The 24,897-nt window shown below is 37.8% G+C and overlaps 1 protein-coding gene across 6 annotated transcripts in view; it reads right to left on the bottom strand.

The window, feature by feature from the left end:
• Positions 1–24,897, bottom strand: part of KIF27 (kinesin family member 27) — a 220,814-nt gene that overhangs the window by 109,745 nt on the left and 86,172 nt on the right. For all 6 annotated transcript variants that reach the window (XM_077148573.1, XM_077148575.1, XM_077148574.1 and 3 more), the window contains exon 5: positions 15,492–15,635. In XM_077148573.1, the coding sequence (XP_077004688.1) occupies positions 15,492–15,635 (144 nt within the window). The remainder of the gene's footprint in view (positions 1–15,491; positions 15,636–24,897) is intronic.

Here is a 24,897-nt window from a genome sequence, read left to right as displayed (position 1 = left end):
CATATAATTAGTTCATATTAGTGAGATCATACAGTATGTGTCCTTTTGTGTCTGGCCTATTTTGCTAAACAAAATGTCCTCAATATTCAACCATATTATTGCATGCTTCAGGACTTCATTCCTTCTTACTGCTGAATAATATTCCACAGTATGTATATACTACATTCTGTTTATTCATTCATGATTGATGGACACTTGGGTTGTTTCCATCTTTGGGCAATTATAAATAATGCTGCTATGAACATCAGTCTGCAATGTCCATTCATGTCCATGCTTTTAGTTCTTCTGGGTAGATACCAAGTAGTATGATTGCCAGATAGTAGGACACAGCTTTCTGAGGAACCTCCAAACCATCTTCCCTATCACCTGTGCCATTTTACATTCCCACCAGAAGTGAATAAGTGTTCCTATTTCTCCATATCCTCTCCAACACTTGTAGTTCCCTGTTTAATTGTGGTGCATATTTTTAAATAAACCTACAATTGCTCTAAAAAAAAAATGTTCAACCCTAGGCAACAGGCTTAATATCTAGAATATATAAGGAAATCCTCAATTCAACAACAAAAAGAAAAACAATCATTTAAAATTGGGTAAAATCTGGAAAACACATTTTTCCAAAGAAGACATACAAAAAGATGCTTAACATCATTAGTCACTAGGGAGGTGCAAATCAAACCACAATGAAATATTATTTTACACCCATTGGAATGGCTACTATGAAAAAAATAAAAGGAAAACTACAAGTGTTGGAGAAGACATGGAGAAATAGGGACACTTGTTCCCTAGTGGGAATGTAAAATGATACAGCCACTGTGGAAGACAGTGTGGCAGTTCCTCAGAAAGTTAAGAATAGATTTACCAGTTCCAAGAATGAGCCTGCCCTGGCACTGTGGATTAGTTGATCAAAGGGGGTAAAGAAATAGAGCCTCAATGGCTTAGAGATTTCAAATCGAGTCAAGAAGTCATTCTGGAGGTTACTCCTATGCAAGTTTCAGCCAGATATTGCAAACTGCCACAATATGGCAAATCCCAACCAACAGTCCTCCTGGTAATCATGAAAGATAGCCTGTGCTCTATAACATTTTACTTATTAAGTTTATTTTTCAGAGATTTGAGACCTTCAGATTGTTCCAAAAAGCTCAGAAACTCAGAGATATTGGACTCTCCAAGAATAACAACTGGTTTCAATTCATCCCTCTGACCCTTAATAACCAGTGCCCCTTTCCAGCCTTGAAGCAGTTCGAGAGTCATCATCCAGATATTCCTCAAGATTAAGAGATAACTATCAAATGAGAGAGAGAAATTGTAACTGAGAAATTAGGACTTAAGGGATGATTTTGATTATTGAATCATTATATAAATATTCCTTTTTGCTTTCTGGTATGTTGGAGTAGACAGAAGGAAATTACTGAAATCTCTAAATTGTAATCCAGCTGCCTTGATCTCTGATAATGATTATAGCCTTATCTTCTGCCCCTATGACTGTAAAAACCCTGTGACTAACCTTCATTTGTACTCAGTTATCCAGTTTTTCAACTTTAGAGTCTTGTAATTGCTAAAGACAGCCCCTAATGTTTATTAATGAAAGGTCTTGGGTTAGTCCCCAACTAACCCACCTCAAGTCCAAAGTTATCTTGATAACCAAGACTGGATCTAACCAAATGGGCTCACCTGACATGCGCAGTAGCTTAGACTTTAATCTACCAGTCACCTATACCTCTCCACCATTTCCTTACATACGTTCTGTGACAAAGGATGTAACCATTCTGTACATAATCAATAATTAAGTCACCTCTAATGACATTATTTAGGGCCACTATAAAACTATAGGGAGACAGATTTTGGGCTACTAGGCGATCTGCTCTCCTACTATGCCCCTAGTAATAAACTCATTCTCTCTTTGAAAGAAACAAAAAGAATAAATTTACCATATGGCCCAGCAATCCCACTTCTAAGTATATACCCAAAAGAACTAAAAACAGGGTCTAGAACAGATATTTTTATACCAATGTTCATAATCAAAAGATGGAAGCAACCCAAGTGTTCATCAGCTGATAAATGGATAAATAAAGCATGGTATATGCTTACAATGGAATTGTTCAGTCTTAAAAAGGAATAAAATTCTGATACATGCAGTAACAAAGATGAATCCTAAAGACATCATGTTGAGTGAAATAAGTCTGATACAAATGGACAAATATTGTATGATCTCACTGATAAGAAATAATTGTAATAAGCAAACTCATAGAGTCAGAATCTAGAATACAGTTTAAAAGGAGAAGGTGTGAGGGTAGAGAAAAGGGAGTTACAGCTGAAAACATACAAGTTTCTATTTGGGATGATGGAAAAATTTTGCTAATGAATGATGATAATAATAGCATAACACTGTGAACATAATTAACAGCATTGACTTATATATCTGAATGTGGTTAAAAGGGAAAATGATAGGCTGTATATATGTTACTGGAATAAAATATTTTAAAGCCATGAAACTGTACAACCCAACAGTGAATTCTAAATTAAACCATGGACTACAGTCAACAATACAATATTAAAAATGTGCTTTCAATGTAGAGAGAGAGAAAGATGCACCTAATCACTGTTGGTAGGGAAGCAGAGCGGTGCAGCCCCTCTGGAGGACAATGTGGTAGCTCCACAGGAGGTTAGGAGAAGGGATTCTGCATGATCCTGCAACCCCATAGCTATGTGTATACTCAGTGAGACTGAGAATGGAATTTGCACACTGGTGTTTATGGCATCAGTGTCTGTCACATGTAATGGGTGGAGATGGCCTAAGAATATATCAACTGAGGAATAGAAGGGGGAACTGTGGTGTATACATACAATGGATTACCTAGGGGCTGCAAGAAGGAATGAAGGTGTAAGGCATGCAATGAGGTGAATGAATTTTGAGGATAGTATATTGAGTGAAGCAAGTCAGAAATGAAAAGACAGTTATTATAATGCCTCACTAACACGGACTAACTATAATGTACAAACTCTGAGAACTGAATTTGAAAGCAGAGGTTTATCAAGTGAAGGTGTGCTATGAAGTTCCTAGATGGTAAGGTCTTACAGCAGTCACATCTATTCCACAGTTGTAACGGTGATTACTAAATTCTGAGATTTATGTGTAACCTGGTGGTTAACTGAAACTTCGGGTATTTGTGGGACACCCGAGACTAAGACCTAGAGTTCGGCAGCTATTGAAGCCAGCATTACCCCATATAGCAACTGTTACCAATGCTGAAAAAGTAATTAAACTTCAGTTAGAAATATGAATGAAGCTGTTCTGGTTAGGACTAAGGTAAATCACGGTAAAGGATAGTACTAATTGTATTTTAAAACTTCATCTTCTGTGGGAGACCAAAGGAAGAGACGTTTATTTGGTGGAAAATTTACTTTTTCGGTAGCACACTATATAATTTGACTTTATTTGAACACCATAATTACATAGAACATTGAATAGGAAGTGAGATCTTGTTGGTTTGTATAGGATGGTGTGATACCAGTACATCCCAGAGTAATTTGGGCAGAAGATGAAAAAGTATTTACAGCTCTTTCTCCGCCGGTGGCGCTCCCGTGCCAGCCAGCGTCCTCTCCCTCTTTCTCCGCCGGCGGCGCTCCCGCCGCCAGCCGGCCCTCCTCTCCCTCTTTCTCCGCCCAGCGGCGCTCCCGCCGCGATCCAGCCCTCCTCTTCCCCCTTCTCTGCCAGCGGCGCTCGCGCCACCATCTTGCCCTTCTCTTTCCCCTTCTCATCCGGCGGCGCTCCATCCGCCATCTTATCCTTCCCTTTCTCCTCCTGCTCCAGCAGCTCACCAACCACCACCGTGCCCTCTTCCGCCTTCACCGGCTCCTCCGCCACTGTCCTCAACAGCCTTGCCACCCTCACCTTTCCTCCTTCAGAACAGCTACTGGGGGAGTGGAGACGATACAGAGCAGCTCCCAGAGCCACAATGGAGATCAAAGGGACGGCGTACCCCATCCTGGAACGACTGACTGTCTGGGAGAATCAGCTTCAGTGAGATCGCCGAGGGGCGCGGGCTTTCCCGGGCGGGACGGCAAGCGGCCAGAGTCCCTCCCTTCCTCCTTCCCAGGCTACCTGGCAGAATTGGGCAGGCGGTCCCCTCGGGCTGCGGCGGTTGGCGTCCACACCAGCCGAGGGCCCCCGGACCAACTGAGAGAGTTGGGTTGGAAATCCCCAGACCGCGGAGAATGGTGACCATGGGGGGGTCCCTTCCAAACACGTGACTACCCGGTCTGGCTGGGAACGGTGCACTCTCCCGGGCTGCGGCAGCTAGCGCCCTCCCGCCACGCTTGGTGCCCCGGGCCGACTAGGAAATTCGGTCGGGGGCTCTCCCGGGCTGCGGTGGCCGGCGATCTTCCCCACGTTTGGACCCCCGGGCCAGCTGGCACTATCAAAGCCGCTTCGGCTGGCGAACCTCCCCGACGGCGAGAGTTTTCCAAAGTTAAAGGACCCACAGCATCTTTTACTGGTGGAACCCGCAGACAAACGTGTGCCACGAGTGCCACCTACTGGGCAGGATAAGAAAAACAGAACCCAGAGATTTCACAGAAAAATCTTTCAACCTGTTGGGTCCAACACCCAGGGAAATCTGACTAAATGCCCAGACGCCAGCAGAAGATAACGGATCATGCTCAGAAAATTGAAAATATGGCCCAGTCAAAGGAACAAACCAATAGTTCAAATGAGATACAGGAGCTGAAACAACTAATGCTGAATATACGAACAGAAATGGAAAACCTCTTCAAAAACGAAATCGATAAATTGAGGGAGGACAAGAAGAAGACATGGGCTGAACAAAAAGAAGAAATAGAAAAACTGAAAAAAAAATCACAGAGCTTATGGAGGTGAAGGATAAAGTAGAAAAGATGGAAAAAACAATGGATACCTACAATGATAGATTTAAAGAGACAGAAGATAGAATTAGTGATTTGGAGGATGGAACATCTGAATTCCAAAAAGAAACAGAAACTATCGGGAAAAGAATGGAAAAATTTGAACAGGGGATCAGGGAAATCAAGGACAATATGAACTGCACAAATATACGTGTTGTGGGTGTCCCAGAAGAAGAGAAGGGAAAAGGAGGAGAAAAACTAATGGAAGAAATTATCACTGAAAATTTCCCAACTCTTATGAAAGACCTAAATATACAGATCCAAGAAGTGCAGCGCACCCCAAAGAGATTAGACCCAAATAGGCGTTCTCCAAGACACTTCCTAGTTAGAATGTCAGAGGTCAAAGAGAAAGAGAGGATCTTGAAAGCAGCAAGAGAAAAACAATCCATCACATACAAGGGAAACCCAATAAGACTATGTGTAGATTTCTCAGCAGAAACCATGGAAGCTAGAAGACAGTGGGATGATATATTTAAATTACTAAAAGAGAAAAACTGCCAACCAAGACTCCTATATCCAGCAAAATTGTCCTTCAAAAATGAGGGAGAAATTAAAACATTCTCAGACAAAAAGTCACTGAGAGAATTTGTGACCAAGAGACCAGGTCTGCAAGAAATACTAAAGGGAGCACTAGAGTCCGATACGAAAAGACAGGAGAGAGAGGTATGGAGAAGAGTATAGAAAGAAGGAAAGTCAGATCTGATATATATAATACAAAAGGCAAAATGGTAGAGGAAAATATTATCCAAACAGTAATAACACTAAATGTTAATGGACTGAATTCCCCAATCAAAAGGCATAGACTGGCAGAATGGATTAAAAAACAGGATCCTTCTATATGCTGTCTACAGGAAACACATCTTAGACCCAAAGATAAACATAGGTTGAAAGTGAAAGGTTGGGAAAAGATATTTCATGCAAATAACAACCAGAAAAGAGCAGGAGTGGCTATATTAATATCCAACAAATTAGACTTCAAATGTAAAACAGTTAAAAGAGACAAAGAAGGACACTATATACTAATAAAAGGAACAATTAAACAAGAAGACATAACAATCATAAATATTTATGCACCAAACCAGAATGCCCCAAAATACGTGAGGAATACACTGCAAACACTGCAAAGGGAAATAGACACATATACCATAATAGTTGGAGACTTCAATTCACCACTCTCATCAATGGACTGAACATCTAGACAGAGGATCAATAAAGAAATAGAGAATCTGAATATTACTATAAATGAGCTAGACTTAACAGACATTTATAGGACACTACATCCCAGAACAGCAGGATACACCTTTTTCTCAAGTGCTCATGGATCATTCTCAAAGATAGACCATATGCTGGGTCACAAAGCAAGTCTTAACAAATTTAAAAAGATTGAAATCATACACAACACTTTCTCGGATCATAAAGGAATGAAGTTGGAAATCAATAATAGGTGGAGTGCCAGAAAATTCACAAATACATGGAGGCTCAACAACACACTCTTAAACAACAAGTGGGTAAAAGAAGAAATTGCAAGAGAAATTAGTAAATACCTAGAGGCGAATGAAAATGAAAACACAACATATCAAAACTTATGGGACGCATATAAGGCAGTGCTAAGAGGGAAATTTATTGCCCTAAATGCCTATATCAGAAAAGAAGAAAAGGCAAAAATGCAGGAACTAACTGTCCACTTGGAAGAACTGGAGAAAGAACAGCAAACTAACCCCAAAGCAAGCAAAAGGAAAGAAATAACAAAGATTAGAGCAGAAATAAATGAAATTGAAAACATGAAAACAATAGAGAAAATCAATAAGACCAGAAGTTGGTTCTATGAGAAAATCAATAAGATTGATGGGCCCTTAGCAAGTCTGACAAAAAGAAGAAGAGAGAGGATGCAAATAAATAAGATCAGAAATGGAAGAGGAGACATAACTACTGACCTCACAGAAATAAAGGAGGTAATAACAGGATACTATGAACAACTTTACGCTAACAAATACAACAATTTAGAGGAAATGGACGGGTTCCTGCAAAGACATGAACAACCAACTTTGACTCAAGAAGACATAGATGACCTCAACAAACCAATCACAAGTAAAGAAATTGAATTAGTCATTCAAAAGCTTCCTAAAAAGAAAAGTCCAGGACCAGATGGCTTCACATGTGAATTCCATCAAACATTCCAGAAAAAATTAGTACCAACTCTCCTCAAACTCTTCAAAAAAATCAAAGCGGAGGGAAAACTACCTAATTCATTCTATGAAGCCAACATCACCCTCATACCAAAACCAGGCAAAGATATTACAAAAAAAGAAAACTAATGAATATAGATGCAAAAATCCTCAATAAAATTCTAGCAAATCGTATCCAACAACACATTAAAAGAATTATACATCATGACCAAGTAGGATTCATCCCAGGTATGCAAGGATGGTTCAACATAAGAAAAGAAAATCAATTAATGTAATACACCATATCAACAAATCAAAGCAGAAAACTCACATGATCATCTCAATTGATGCAGAGAAGGCATTTGACAAGATTCAACATCCTTTCCTGTTAAAAACACTTCAAAAGATAGGAATACAAGGGAACTTCCTTAAAATGATAGAGGGAATATATGAAAAACCCACAGCTAATATCATCCTCAATGGGGAAAAATTGAAAACGTCCCCCTAAGATCAGGAACAAGACAAGGATGTCCACTATCACCACTATTATTCAACATTGTGTTGGAGGTTCTAGCCAGAGCAATTAGACAAGAAAAAGAAATACAAGGCATCAAAATTGGAAAGGAAGAAGTAAAACTATCACTGTTTGCAGACGATATGATACTATACGTCGAAAACCCGGAAAAATCCACAACAAAACTACTAGAGCTAATAAATGAGTACAGCAAAGTGGCAGGTTACAAGATCAACATTCAAAAATCTGTAGCATTTCTATACACTAGTAATGAACAAGCTGAGGGGGAAATCAAGAAACGAATCCCATTTACAACTGCAACTAAAAGAATAAAATACCTAGGAATAAATTTAACTAAAGAGACAAAAAACCTATATAAAGAAAACTACAAAAAACTGCTAAAAGAAATCACAGAAGACCTAAATAGATGGAAGGGCATACCGTGTTCATGGATTGGAAGACTAAATATAGTTAAGATGTCAATCCTACCTAAATTGATCTACAGATTCGATGCAATACCAACCAAAATCCCAACAACTTATTTTTCAGAAATAGAAAAACCAATAAGCAAATTTATCTGGAAGGGCAGGGTGCCCCGAATTGCTAAAAACATCTTGAGGAAAAAAAACGAAGCTGGAGGTCTCACGCTGCCTGACTTTAAGGCATATTATGAAGCCACAGTGGTCAAAACAGCATGGTATTGGCATACAGATAGATATATCGACCAATGGAATCGAATAGAGTGCTCAGATATAGACCCTCTCATCTATGGACATTTGATCTTTGATAAGGCAGTCAAGCCAACTCACCTGGGACAGAGCAGTCTCTTCAATAAATGGTGCCTAGAGAACTGGATATCCATATGCAAAAGAATGAAAGAAGACCCGTATCTCACACCCTATACAAAAGTTAACTTAAAATGGATCAAAGATCTAAACATTAGGTCTAAGACCATAAAACAGTTAGAGGAAAATGTAGGGAGATATCTTATGAAACTTACAACTGGAGGCAGTTTTATGGACCTTAAACCTAAAGCAAGAGCACTGAAGAAGGAAATAAATAAATGGGAGCTCCTCAAAATTAAACACTTTTGTGCATCAAAGAACTTTATCAAGAAAGTAGAAAGACAGCCTACACAATGGGAGATAATATTTGGAAATGACATATCAGATAAAGGTCTAGTATCCAGAGTTTATAAAGAGATTGTTCAACTCAACAGCAAAAAGACAGCCAACCGAATTACAAAATGGGAAAAAGACTTGAACAGACACCTACCAGAAGAGGAAATACAAATGGCCAAAAGGCACATGAAGAGATGCTCAATGTCCCTGGCCATTAGAGAAATGCAAATCAAAACCACAATGAGATATCATCTCACACCCACCAGAATGGCCATTATCAACAAAACAGAAAATGACAAGTGCTGGAGAGGATGCGGAGAAAGAGGCACACTTATCCACTGTTGGTGGGAATGTCAAAGGGTGCAACCACTGTGGAAGGCAGTTTGGCGGTTCCTCAAAAAGCTGAATGTAGAATTGCCATACGACCCAGCAATACCATTGCTAGGTATCTACTCAAAGGACTTAAGGGCAAAGACACAAACGGACATTTGCACACCAATGTTTATAGCAGCGTTATTTACAATTGCAAAGAGATGGAAACAGCCAAAATGTCCATCAACAGAAGAATGGCTAAACAAACTGTGGTATATACATACGATGGAATATTATGCAGCTTTAAGACAGGATAAACTTATGAAGCATGTAATAACATGGATGGACCTAGAGAACATTATGCTGAGTGAGTCCAGCCAAAAACTAAAGGACAAATACTGTATGGTCCCACTGATGTGAACGGACATTCGAGAATAAACTTGGAATATGTCATTGGTAACAGAGTCCAGCAGGAGTTAGAAACAGGGTAAGATAATGGGTAATTGGAGCTGAAGGGATACAGACTGTGCAACAGGACTAGATACAAAAACTCAAAAATGGACAGCACAATAATACCTAAGTGTAAAGTAATCATGTTAAAACACTGAATGAAGCTGCATCTGAGCTATAGGTTTTTTTGTTTTTTTTTTTGTTTTTTTTACTATTATTATTACTTTTCTCTATATTAACATTCTATATCTTTTTCTGTTGTGTTGCTAGTTCTTCTAAACTGATGCAAATGTACGAAGAAATGATGATCATGCATCTATGTGATGATGTTAAGAATTACTGATTGCATATGTAGAATGGTATGATTTCTAAATGTTGGGTTAATTTCTTTTTTTTCCATTAATTAATCAAAAAAAAAAAGTATTTACAAAGTCCCTTTGAGGGACTGGGGAAAAATATGGAAATAATAAACTTTCTCACCTGGGGAACACCTAATATTCTCACAAGAATTGGGGACAACCAATTTAATAGACTGAGCCCTCAATCTTGGGGCTTGCCCTTAGAAAACTTATTTCTGCAGAGGAGAAGCTGCGCCTACTCATGATTATGCCTAAGAGTCACCCTCAAAGAACCTCTTTTGTTGCTAAGACGTAGCCAATCTCTCTAATTGGCAGGTGAACTTACTTCTCTTCCCTATATGTGTGACATGACTCCCAAGGGTGTAAATATCCCTGGCAATGTGGGACCTGACTCCCAGGGAAGAGCTGGGACCTGGCCTCATGAGATTGAGAAAACCTTCTTGACCAAAAAGGGGAAAAGAGAAATGAGAAAAGATAAAATTTCAGTGGCTGAGCTTTCAAATTGAGTTGAGAGGACTTTCTGGAGGTGATTCTTATGCAATACATAGCTATTCCTTTTTAGTTTATGGTATATTGGAGTGGTTAGAGGGAAATATCTGAAACTGTTGAACTGTAATCCAATAGTCTTGATTCTTGAAGATGACTGAATGACTATCGAGCTTTTAAGGTCTGTCAGTATGATTGTGAAAACCTTGTGACTGACACTCCCTTTATCCAGTGAAAGGACAGATGAGTAAGAAAAAAAAAGACAAAAAATAAACAATGGGGGAGATAGGGAAAATGGGATGTTTTAGGTGTTCTTTTTATGTTTATTTTTATTGGTCTTTAAAAAAATATAAAGAACTCCTGTTTGAAATAATGGAAATGTTTTAGTAATGGATGATGGTGATGGTAGCACGACACTGTGAACATAATTAACAGCACTGAATATATACCTGAATGTGGTTAAATGGGAAATGTTATATGGTATATATGGTGTTCTAGTTTGCTAGCTGCCGGAATGCAATGTACCAGAAACAGGATGACTTTTAAAACGGGGAATTTAATAAATTGCTAGTTTACAGTTCTAAGGCTGAGAAAATGTCCCAATTAAAACAAGTCTGTAGAAACGTCCAATCAAAGGTATCCACCCAGGGAATGATACCTTGGTTCAAGAAGGTCGATGAAGTTCTCCAAAGTGAGAAGGCACATGGTGAACACGGCTTCTCTCTCAGCTGGAAGGGCACATGGCGAACATGGCATCATCTGCTAACTTTCTCTCCTGGCTTCCACTTTCATGAAGCTCCCTGGGAGGTGTTTTCCTTCTTCATTTCCAAAGGTCGTTGGCTTGTGGACGCTCTGCTTCGTGGTGCTGCAGCATTCTCTCCTCTCTCTGAATCTCCTTCATTCTCCAAAATGTTTTCACTTTTATAGGACTCCAGAAACCTATTAAGACCCACCCAAATGGGTGGAGACATGTCGTTACCTAATCCAGTTTAACAACCACTCTTGATTAAGTCACATCTCCAGGGAGATGATCTGATTACAGTGTCAAACATACAGTATTGAATAGGGATTATTCTGCCTTTATGAAATGGGCTTTTGATTAAAACATGGCTTTTCTAGGGTCCACACATCCTTTCAAACCAGCACATATGGTAATCAGATAAAAAAATTTTTAATCCATGAAACTGCACTATTCAAACAGTGAACCCTAAATTACACCATGGACTATAGTTAATAGTACAATTACAAAAAGTGCTTCCACCAATTGTAGCAAACATACCAACCCAATGCAAGGTGCTAACAATAGGGTGGTATATGGGAATCCTGTATTTTATGCATGATTTTTCTATAAACCTATAATTTCTCTAATAAAATTTTTTTTAAATGTGCTTTCATCAATTGTAACAATTGTACCAATACCAATGCTAAGAGTTAATAATAGAGTGGTATATAAGACTCTGTATTTTATGCATAATTTTCTGTAAAAAAACACTTCTCTAATGTAATGTGCTTCCCGGGTTAACAACATTTCACACATGTTGTCATAACCTTGCTGCTGAGGAAATTAAGCCTATCATGTGTGATTCCAATAAGCATATGTCACCCCACGTGCCTTTTGCTTTTGCTGATCTTGCTCCTTTCGCTTAATAAATCTTAGCCATGAGTACAAGTATATGCAGAGTCCTATGAATCTTTCCAGGGAAAGGATGAACCTGGGGATGGTCTTGGTGACCCCCAATACAATAATATTATCATTACAAAAAATAGGTTTATTCCTGGAACATAAGATTGGTTTAACATTAGAAAAAGCGCTGTAATTCACTGCATTAACAGAACAAAGGGGAAAAATCATATGATAAAGAAAAACCATTTAATAGTATTCAACATTGACAATAAAACTCTCAGCAAACCAGGAAGAGAAGAAATTTTATTTAATTTGATACAAAACATCTACACATCAAACATGACACTTAATAGTGAAATGATGAAAGCTTTTGCTGTATGACTGGAAACAAGTCAAGGATGCTTACTATCACACTTCAACATTATATTGGAGATCCTAGCCAATGCGTAAAGGTAAGAAAAAGAAATCAAAGAGGTAAGGATTGTCAAAGAAGAAATAAAACTCCTATTATTTGTAGCTGACACAATTGCAAATGAAAAACAAAAAGAGTTTATAGGTAAAATATCAGATTTTAAAAGTGAGTTTAGTTGGTGGATATAAGATATTAATATGCAAAAGTTAATTACAGTTTCATATATTGTCAGAAAAAAGAAAATTTTAAAAGATTCTACTTCGTCATATAAAAAAAATGAACCACTTAAGATAAATCCATGAAAAGATATACAATACTTCCATCAAAAAATTATAAATCATTACCAAAGGAAACTATAAGAAAACGGAGGAATATACCATGTTCATAGAACGGATGACTCAATAATCAAAAGGTGTCATTTTGTGTCAAACAGATTTACAGATTTAATGTAATCCCAACCAAAATCCTAAAATGTCTTTTTGTAGCCCTTTATTCTAAAATTTATATAGAATAAGCAAGACATTCACAGAAAACGACAACAATAACAAAAACAGAATGAGAGGTCTTCCTCTACTGAACATCTAGATTTAAGACAATATGAATTTTTAAATATAGAAGGCTTTCTCTTTTTTACCAAAAGCCTACAATGATTCATCTACTTTCATGACTAAAATGGTCCCTGCATTTTTCTGTAGCCATTCTTTACAATGGCTAGATATCAAAAATAGCCTTTTTGAAGCACAACATTTGGTATTACTCAAAGCATTCCTAAGAAATTGTAACAGTTAGCCAGGTAGACCAGTTCAGCTGGAATGCATCTATTTTATTACTGTATATACACATGGGTTCAAGGAAGAAGAAAAAACAACTTGACATTCCTGAAGGATATAGCCTAAGAGCATCTTACATTTCCTAATTTTAAAATATCACTAAATGTCAGAAAAACTTTGAAATGGTTAATTTTGTTATGTGAATTTCACCCAAATAAACAATTTTTTAATTGCAAAAAAAAAAAAAGACAATATGAAGCTACAGTAATTAAGAAATGTACTGCTGGCCCAAGGATAAACAAATAAATCAAAAGACTACAGGAGAAGGCCCAGAAACAGAAATAAATGCTAGCATAAATGGATCTTATGACAAAGATGGCATTCAAAACAATGGATAAGCAAGGTTTTTTCACTAAATCATGGTGGGACAAACGGATATCTGTTATGAGAGGGAAGATGAAATTTGAGCCCTTATCTTACCATGTACACAAAAATCAATTCCAGGAGGGATTATAGAGCTAAATATGAAAGGCCAAACAATAAACCTCCTAGACTATAAGATAGAAAGCAATCTTAAGACATTGGGGAGAAGAAGGACTTCTTAAATAGAACATAAACATCATTATCAAAAAGAAAAAGACTTGAATTTTATTTCAATAAGAATTTTTTAATTAAAGACCACTGATTATAAACAGTAATTCACAGAAAGGGAAGAAATATAACTGACAAAGAGCACACCCAACAAAGGCTAACATAATGAACTTCTACAATTTAATGTAAAAGACAGACAATCCAAAAGAAAGCTAGGCAAGAATCTGAACTAGCACTTCACAAAAGAGGATATCCAAGTAGCAAAAAAAAAAAGACATATGAAAAAACGTTCAACCTCAATCGTCAACAGGGAAATGCAGATTAAAACCACAAATAAAATAACACTACCTCGCTATCAATTGACTAAAATTTTTTAAATGACAAAAACAAACATTTGAGGAAATGTAAACTGGAAAATAATTTTGAATTACCTACTAAAATTGAAGGTATGCCTACCCTTTGACCTAGTGATTCAACTCCAGGTACACACCTGACAGAAATGTGTGGGTGTACGCGCCTGTGTGTGTATGCATGTGCACCAAGAGGCAAAAAAACATTCATAGGAAAGAAAAGAAACATACTTCAACAGAAGAACAGATACATTGTGCTATATTCATACAATGAAATACTCTGTAGCTATAAAATTAAACAAGCTACAGAACACGGTAAACTTAGATGAATCAGAATAAACAAAATGTTCAATAAGAGCAAAGGTACAGGATGGTTCAGTGGTAGAATGCTTGCCTGCCATGAAGGAGACTCAGATTCGATTCCTGACCCATGCATCCCACCTCACCCCTGAAAAAAATGTTCAGTAATATACAGAATAATGTCCATAATTTACACCGTATAATTTCATTTATGAAAATTCCAATAACTAGAGATACACACTTGCATAGTAACACCATAAATAAAAGCAAAGAAATGAATCCCATAGAAGTTAGGAGAGTAGTTCCCTTTGAATGAGAAAAAGGGAATGATTGGAAGGGGTCCCTAGGGACCTCTAAAGGGGCTGGCAGTCTTGACATGGGCAACGGTTACTCGGATGTTCTCTTGGTAAATCTTGAACAACACAGTTTTATTTTGTATACATTTTAGTTAATGTTTTAAAATTATTATCAAATTAGAAGGGCTAAAAAAGAAAACAAAAATAAAATATTAAAATTGCAATCCAGTTTTTGCTGGATCAAGATTATTTCTCAGTGTATTAGTTCTTCCCTGATGGGAAGGGAAAAGTTTTTAAATGAAATTTATTATTTGGGGACAAAGGGGACAAGGAGTATAACATTTAGGGCCTTACTATGTTACATCACAGGTATATCCATATTACTAAGAAAACTAAGATACAGAGAATGTGAAAGAGTTTGCCAAAGTTAAAGAGCAAATCAGTACTGCAATATAAAAGGATAATCAAATAAACTGAAAATTTTTAAGTGATATGTTTATTTTCCACCTCTTAATATCACATTGCCTATTACCTTGGCAAACAATGGAAAGACAAAGAAGGAAGAAAAGATAACCCATAATATGATTTGTAAATTAAGTTCCTGGATATCATCTTTATAGCTATGAAATACATTAGGCTAACAATAAAAATGTTTCCCTTTAAACCATTTTAGGGAAAAGTGTAATGTTTTAAGTGTCTCTGTTTAGAACTCTTCAACTGAAATATATTTCTACAAAGTTTCCCATTTATCGTTTAAAATATTGTTTAGTTAGGGCCTATTTCAATGAAAACTATAGAGCTAGAAACACTAAAAACCCTACCTGCAATCTATTCACTTTTTGTGCTTCTTTCAAAGATATAACATGTCCTTTGTTTTCCTGTACCATCTCTTGCACTTGGTTCTTCAGTTCCTTTACCTCCAGTTCCTTCTGATTAAATACTACTTCATCGGCAGCAAGAGCACACTAGGAGGGAGAGAAGGCACAAGTGAGATTCAGCACGGAAAACATTCAGACGCTGCAGACACTCAAACAAACCCACCGGGCACCACAAAATTTATGATCTGATGACAGCTGGATGATGTCGCTTAAAATTTTTACTTAACCTTTTAAATTTTTTCTGGTTTCTAAGAAAGGCAGAAAAAGTTATGAGAACTTCTCATTAACATGATTAATTACTATGAATTAATTATCATGAAGACAGTAAGTATTACTGATTTTTGTTTCCTGCATTTTAAAATGAAAACCTTTTACTCAGGTTTTAGAGTACATTCAGTAAGATTTTCACAGTTTTGAAAGAACTGCCATGAGATTTTAACATGGTTTTTAAAAATTAAAGGGTTGAGTCTCCAAACACTGACCCAGGCTTAAGAATGCATTTGAGCATGCAAATAAATGTCTTATCTGTAAACTATCAGTACCCATGTACTGACTTTGTACATTTTCACTATGAAGAGATATTTAGAAGATGTCTGAAAACATAGTTCAACAAAAATTGTCTTTATTTATTAGTTTCTGATTAATTATTGCTATTTTCAATTAGCTTAGGATATGCAAACAATACATTTAAAACAATTTTTATGTTAAATAGAAAGAAAATTAAGTCACCAACAGCCTACTCCCTATCAGACACTGAGCTGGCATCTTTAAAATATCCTACTGAAGCTTTTAGAGCAGACATTAAGTCTGGTGTGGTGATTATTATTTCTGGATTTTGAGAGGCTGTTTTATATATATATAAGCTGTTAGAGATAAGAATGAAGTTGAACAGGTTGGGGTTAAAGTAATTCAGAACACAGGGGTAATGAAGACAGCGTCTGTATTTTAGAACCACACATATTCTTTGAGACCAAGAAAGAAAGGCTTATTTGGTCTGGAACTGAAATTTTCTGTAGTGTATAATCTAATTCAACCTATCTGTATAGCTCATTTGAACAACTGAAACACAGGGAACCCAGAATAAGAAAGAGGTTCTTTAATCCTGTATAGATTATTGTAATGCCTGGATATATCCTGGAGTATATTAAGCAGACAAACAAAAAGTATTGGCAAAGTCCCCTGAGGGATGGAAGAGAAATATGGAACTATTAAACCTTAACAACAGGGAATCCCCTGATACTGTGTCAAACTTTAGGGACACCCAAATCAATAGGCCATGCCCTCGATCATGAGGCTTACTCTTGTGAAGCTTATGTAGGTAGCAGAGAAGCTTAGACTACCTGTAGGTATGCCTAAGAGTTACTTCTGGAGGACCTCTTTTGTTCTCAGATGTGGCCTCAGTCTCTCTAAGCTCAGCTCTGCAAGTGAAATCATTGCCTTTCCCCCTACGTGGGACATGACATTCAGGGGCAAATGTCTCCCTGGTGACATGGGAAAGGACCCCTGGGGATAAATTTAGACCTGGCACTGTGTGATCAACAATTCCATCCTTACCAAAAGGGGGAAAAGAAGTGTAACTAATAAAGTATCAGTGGCAGAGAAAGTTCAAATAGAATGAAGGGGCTACTCTGGAGATTGCTCTAATGCAAGCCTCAGTTAGATGTTGCTACCTATCATAACCTGCCAACCTCAACCAGGACCATTCCAGCCAATCCAAAAGAACACCTAGGGCAATATATAAGATTCCACAAGGGTTCCACGCACTAGAGTAACTTTCCAGAAACCTACAACCTCCAGATGGGTCCCTGGTCCAGATAAGTTCTGAAACCTAGCCTAGCCTCTCCAGAACATCAGATAGTTCCATCCCACTACCCCATATTCGTGACAGACCCTTCCAATATAAAAAATTTAAAACTGCCATAGCCCAAACACCCCTAAAGAGAGGGATGGAAAGATCAAAGGTGATGGTGGAGCTATAGAGAAAAGTTAGGATTTAACAAATGAATATGAATGCTGAATCATTAAACTGATATCTTTTAGTCTCCAGTATTTCAGAGCAGCTGGAAGTAAAAACCTAAAATTGTGAAACTGTAACCCATGTCAAATTCTGAATGTGTCCTACAACTAATTGTGGTGCTGTGCTTTGAAATTTATAGCTTTTTTGTATATATGTTATTTTTCACAAAAAAAGAAGGAAAAAAAAGTCAGTTGTGATGACAAAAAAAAAACATTTAAGCCCTCTAGCCTCCTATATTCTGGAGCAGGTAGAAGGAAAACTCCGAGAGAATCGCATGGTAGACCATGACAAACTCTGGAATCTGTCCAGTAACTACTTGTTGAAGAGTGCTTTGAAAACTATTGCTTTTTTCTTTCTTTGCTTTGTACACGTTATACTATACAATTACAAAAGTTAAAAATTAAAAAAATATATCCCACTGAATAGACTTATACTTTCTTTTTCACAAAGATATTAAGGCACAAAACATTAAAACCCTTCTGCAAGATGACACAGGAGATAAGCCAAATTCCTGACATTTGACCCTAAGGCTCATCTGGATTTGGATCCAAACCCTTTGCTCTTTCTTCTAAACCATAGGGAAAGCCAAAAATGAGTAGCTGATTTGCAAAAATAGTTTTCCCTTTACAAATAAGATTTAATTCACAAAAAATGTGATACATGCATGACTTCTCAAGAGCCATGTGGCAGAGTGGACAGGCCCTTGGAATGAGAACCCATGGATTGGGCCAGCTTTGGATTTACAAGAGGCACCCGTGGGGCTCTGTGCAAGTCCCTTCTTTTCTCTCTAGATCAGGATCCTCCAAATGAAGAGGAAACATGTGAGTCTGATGGTCCTTTTCACACTATGATTATATGACCTATGTGTACTTCTATAAAATGTGACTGTATTTCTCATTAGCTGGTATCCTGTTCTATGGCCAATTAGTTGTCCATCTGAGAAACTTAAAATGTAATTGCTCTTTCAGTTCTGCATATTTCACTATTTTTACATATGCTTAATGAATTAAAGTTTTATTTGACTTATTATTAAAAGGGTGTTTATCTGTCGAGTATATTCATGTTTGTATACTCTTCTTGTGTTCAAAATTTGGAATAAAGGTAACAAAGTTCCTTACGAGGTAGTTATGAAAGGGTAGAGTATTCCAATAATCTACTTGTGGCTAAAAATCAAGGTCAGAACACTATCTGACATTTTTTTCTAGAAAGCAGACAGTCTCTTCTGTAGCAGTAAGCTGGCTATTATTCCACATCTGAGATGATTTGCAATCTCATCTTGACTAAGAATTTTCTTTAGTAAGTACTTACCAGCTTGTGTAACAAGCTCAAGGAAGTAGAGCCAAGAAAAAAGAATGTCTCTGATTCTCCTCAGGCAGGCTCACTTTTCCCCTTGACATGTGAGCTCCCTAAGCAGCCAAGCTTTATCAAGCTGCCCTTGCAGGAATCCCTGGTTTGTGTCCCTACAAACTACCAGAGTCCAGTTTCTTACTCCATGGAATCTGATGGCTCTCCTAGGTATAGGCAGTTGAAAAATAAATGAGAGGAGATAATAATGAGGCAACATTTATTGAGCCCTACTACAAACCAAGCATCTTTCTATGAGTTTCATTAAGAACCAATGTTTTAATCTTCACAACAGCCCACAAGTTGGGTGCTGTTATTGTTTCTGTATTTGCCCAAGGTCACAGGGGAGCCAGGATGCAAATCTAGGGAGTTTGGCAACCATGTTCTTCACTGCCATTAAGGGCTACTCTTTCTCTTACAGAGGAAAAGAACAGAAAGGTAAGTTAATAAAAAACACAAATGTTTAAGAAGCACATAAAGTGAGAAATGAAATGGAACACCAATCATTTCTGTATTTGCTAGTCAGTGCTACCCCCAAATTAGTAATCCTGCTAGTTCCCAGACTGAACTAGTCAATTTTTTTCCCAGAGAATCAGTTTTACTTGAAAAGGGCTGACAAACAATGGTTATTCAGACTTGGGTATGTGTTATCAATTTTCTTAAAAAAAATAAGGACCTGTTATCTCAAGGAAAACAACTAATGGTATATGTTGTGAATGATAAAATTTGTGTTTCGGGCAAAAATTGGAATTTCGGAAAATATATCTGCTACTGTGAACCTGACAGCTACCAATTTTTAAAAGACATGTCAGATAAGATCAGTGGTGATATTAATTAATTTGAATTTTTAATAGTGTATAGGAAATATATCAACTTTTGAAATAGTGCCAACATTTGAAAGATTGGCATAATTTAGTAAGCAGATCTTTTTCAAATGACCAATGCATTATGATTAAAAATTATGCATGCATAAAAGATCCATTAAAAGTACAAGATAGAGACCAGTGGATTTTATAGTATAGAGCTTAATGTAACAAAGTAGTTCTAAATTCCACATTGCAAGTAACCTTTTAAAAACCCACTACTTGTTAAGTTTAAGTGTAGTATCAAAGAAGAATATCCATGGGCATGTAGGTTACAATGAAGACCCAAGCAGACACAGTTTGTGCTCTCAGGGCCCTGGGGATACCTGCTCATTCACCTCTGCCTTGGCAGAAAAGCTTGAAAAACACTGCCACCCAATATATGACTTCCCTCTAAAACAAGCATACTGGCTTCAAAGTTATTCCTTAAAGGAAACAAATGGCTAAGAGAGCAAAAAGCAGGTATGATGCCCTATCCCAGAAGAAGGAGGAGGGAGAAGAGGATGGGGAAGGAGAAGAGGAAGAAGGGGGGGGAGAATACCCACAATTTTTTGAAAAAGTGATTAAAACACTCCTCTTTCGTCACCCCCAAGAGAACCTCTTTTGTTGCTTAGATGTGGCCTTTCTCTCTCAGCCAGCACCACAAGTTATTACTACCCTCCCCCTCTCTACGTGGGACATAATTCCCAGGGGTGTGGACCTTCCTGGCAACATGGGACAGAAATCCTAGAATGAGCTGGGACTCAGCACCAAGGGATTGAGAAAAGCTTCTCGATCGAAAGCGGGAAGAGCAAAATGAGACAAAATAAAGTGTCAATGGCTGGGAGATTCCAAACAGAGTAGAGAGGCTATCCTGGAGGTTATTTTTATGCATTAAATAGATATCACCTTTTTAGTTAAGGTGAAACAGAGAGGCAGGAGGGAACTGCCTGGAAATGTAGAGCTGTGTTCCAGTAGCCATGTTTTTTGAAGGTGATTGTATAAAGATACAGCTTTCGCAATGTGACTGTGTGATTGTGAAAACCCTGTGTCTCCTGCTTCTTTTATCTACCTTATGGACAGATGAGTAAAACATACAGATTAAAAATAAACAAATAATAGGAGGAACAAATGTTAAAATAAATTTAGTAGATTGAAATGCTAGTGATCAATGAAAGGGAGGGGTAAGAGGTATGGTATGTATGAAATTTTTGTCTGTTTTCTTTTTATTTCTTTTTCTGAATTGATGTAAATGTTCAAAGAAATGCTCATGATGATGAATATATAACTATGTAATGAAAAAAAGAATATTCATATTGTATGTTGATTGGTTTTGTTAACAAATTTTTTTAAGAAACACTCTTTCCCCACTAATTTATATGATACTGGATTTTCTTCATGAATTTCAACTAAAACAACATATTGCAACAAATTGAATGCTGAGGCAGATATGAAACTCAAACTACCTTCTATGAAGCCAGGCATTAAAGAATTTGCAAAAATGTAAAACAATTCCACTTCTCTCAATTTTTTTTGTTTTGGAAAATAGTTGTTTTTCATGTAAAATACTTTTTTTGTTAACATGTACTGGGGTCATTATTGTTATTTTTAAATGAATTGATTTTTTTTGACCCAATATGATCAAAAAGTTTAAGAGTTGCTATAATACAGAATAAGACAAATAACTTCTTTCTAATACACATTAAAAGGTATTGAGAAAAAAAACAAAAACAACAAAAAAAAAGGTATTAAGGAAAGATGTCTAACCAAAAGTTATGTTTTCACTAATATTTTTTCTTTTTTGGCATAGGCAGGCACAAGAATCAAATCTGGGTCTCCAGCATGGCAGGCAAGAATTCTGCCACAGAATCACCATGGCTCCGCCCAAATCATGGACTATTTTTTTGTTTTTTTTGGCATGGACAGACTCCAGGAATCAAACCCAGGTCTCCAGTATGACAGCTGAGAATTGTAAAAACTATGTTTTTAACAATATGTTTTCTATTTTTAAAAACTGAAGGCGGGGCCAAGATGGCGGCTTAGTAAGGTACGTGCGTCTTAGTTCCTCCTCCAGAGCAACTACTAGGTGAACAGAAACAGTGCAGAACAGCTCCCGGGGCCATGGCAGGGAATGGACACACAGCGTACCCCAGTCTGGACTGGCTAGTCTGACTACGAGACTCGGCTCTGGTGAGATCCCCGAATGGCGGGCGACTCCCCGAGCAGCGGCAGCTGTGGTGGCTGGAGCTCCTCCCTCCCTCCTTCCTGGGCCGGCTGAGAGTCTCGGAGAGGCAAGTTTCCTAAGCCGCGGCGGCCGGCGCCCCTCTTTTGCGGGTGGCTTCCTGGACCGGCTACGAGTCTTGGATCAGAGGGCAACCCAAGCTGTGGTGGCCCTTCCCGGCGGGCGGCTTCCTGGTCCGGTGGCGAATTCCCCAGGCCACGGTGGCCTGCGACCGACGCCCCTCCCCCGCGGGCGGCTTCCTGGTCCAGTGGCGAATTCCCCGGGCCCGCTGCACCGGCGACCGACACCCTCCAGGGAGAGGAGGGAATTTCCGACAGTGGCAGGGACTGGGTCCAACCAAACACCAATAGGGGAATTAATAAAGGAGCCACAGGGTCCCCTCAAGCCGCAGCGGCTAACGCCCCCACCACACGCGGCCCCACAAACCAACTGAGAGAATTGGATCGGAAATCCCCAGACCGCAGAGAACGGTGACTGGGGGGATCCCTTCCAAACACGTGAGACAAACGTGTGCCACGAGCGCCACCTACTGGGCAGGATAAGAAAAACAAAACCCAGAGATTTCACAGAAAAATCTTACAACCTTGTTGGGTCTGACACCCAGGGAAATCTGACTAAATGCCCAGACGCCAGCAACAGAAGATAACGGTCCACGCTCAGAAGATTGAGAATATGGCCCAGTCAAAGGAACAAACCAACAGTTCAAATGAGATACAAGAGCTGAGACAACTAATGCTGAATATACGAACAGAAATGGAAAACCTCTTCAAAAATGAAATCGAAAAATTGAGGGAGGACATGAAGAAGACATGGGCTGAACAAAAAGAAGAAATAGAAAAACTGAAAAAACAAATCACAGAACTCATGGAAGTGAAGGATAAAGCAGAAAAGATGGAAAAAACAATGGATACCTACAATGATAGATTTAAAGAGACAGAAGATAGAATTAGTGATTTGGAGGATGGAACATCTGAATTCCAAAAAGAAACAGAAACTATCAGGAAAAGACTGGAAAAATTTGAATAGGGTATCAGGGAAATCAAGGACAATATGAACCGCACAAATATACGTGTTGTGGGTGTCCCAGAAGGAGAAGAGAAGGGAAAAGGAGGAGAAAAACTAATGGAAGAAATTATCACTGAAAATTTCTCAACTCTTATGAGAGACCTAAAATTACAGATCCAAGAAGTGCAGCGCACCCCAAAGAGATTAGTCCCAAATAGGCGTTCTCCAAGACACTTACTAGTTAGAATGTCAGAGGTCAAAGAGAAAGAGAGGATCTTGAAAGCAGCAAGAGAAAAACAATCCATCACATACAAGGGAAACCCAATAAGACTATGTGTAGATTTCTCAGCAGAAACCATGGAAGCTAGAAGACAGTGGGATGATATATTTAAATTACTAAAAGAGAAAAACTGCCAACCAAGACTCCTATATCCAGCAAAATTGTCCTTCAAAAATGAGGGAGAAATTAAAACATTCTCAGACAAAAAGTCACTGAGATAATTTGTGACCAAGAGAACAACTCTGCAAGAAATACTAAAGGGAGCACTAGAGTCAGATACGAAAAGACAAGAGAGAGAGGTATGGAGAAGAGTATAGAAAGAAGGAAAGTCAGATATGATATATATAATACAAAAGGCAAAATGGTAGAGGAAAATATTATCCAAACAGTAATAACTCTAAATTTTAATGTACTGAATTCCCCAATCAAAAGACATAGACTGGCAGAATGGATTAAAAAACAGGATCCTTCTATATGCTGTCTACAGGAAACACATCTTAGACCCAAAGACAAACATAGGTTGAAAGTGAAAGGTTGGGAAAAGATATTTCATGCTAATAACAACCATAAAAGAGCAGGAGTGGCTACACTAACATCCAACAAATTAGACTTCAAATGTAAAAGAGTTAAAAGAGACAAAGAAGGACACTATATACTAATAAAAGGAACAATAAAACAAGAAGACATAACAATCATAAATATTTATGCACCAAACCAGAATGCCCCAAAATATGTGAGGAATACACTGCAAACACTGAAAAGGGAAATAGACTCATATACCATAATAGTTGGAGACTTCAATTCCCCACTCTCATCAATGGACTGAACATCTAGACAGAGGATCAATAAAGAAATAGAGAATCTGAATATTACTATAAATGAGCTAGACTTAACAGACATTTATAGGACATTACATCCCACAACAGCAGGATACACCTTTTTCTCAAGTGCTCATGGATCATTCTCAAAGATAGACCATATGCTGGGTCACAAAGCAAGTCTTAACAAATTTAAAAAGATTGAAATCATACACAACACTTTCTCGGATCATAAAGGAATGAAGTTGGAAATCAATAATAGGAGGAGTGCCAGAAAATTCACAAATACGTGGAGGCTCAACAACACACTCCTAAACAACGACTGGGTCAAAGAAGAAATTGCTAGAGAAATTAGCAAATACCTCGAGGCGAATGAAAATGAAAACACAACATATCAAAACTTATGGGACGCAGCAAAGGCAGTGCTAAGAGGGAAATTTATTGCCCTAAATGCCTATATCAGAAAAGAAGAAAAGGCAAAAATGCAAGAATTAACTGTCCACTTGGAAGAAATGGAGAAAGAACAGCAAACTAACCCCAAAGCAAGCAAAAGGAAAGAAATAACAAAGATTAGAGCAGAAATAAGTGAAATTGAAAACATGAAAACAATAGAGAAAATCAATAAGACCAGAAGTTGGTTCTATGAGAAAATCAATAAGATTGATGGGCCCTTAGCAAGTTTGACAAAAAGAAGAAGAGAGAGGATGCAAATAAATAAGATCAGAAATGGAAGAGGAGACATAACTACTGACCTCACAGAAATAAAGGAGGCAATAACAGGATACTATGAACAATTTTACG

Source organism: Tamandua tetradactyla, chromosome 2 (genome assembly GCF_023851605.1).
Source record: "Tamandua tetradactyla isolate mTamTet1 chromosome 2, mTamTet1.pri, whole genome shotgun sequence".
Taxonomy (NCBI): Eukaryota; Metazoa; Chordata; class Mammalia; order Pilosa; family Myrmecophagidae; genus Tamandua; species Tamandua tetradactyla.
The sequence above is the reverse complement of the archived record's forward strand: the minus strand, read 5'-3'. Positions and strand labels throughout refer to the sequence as shown.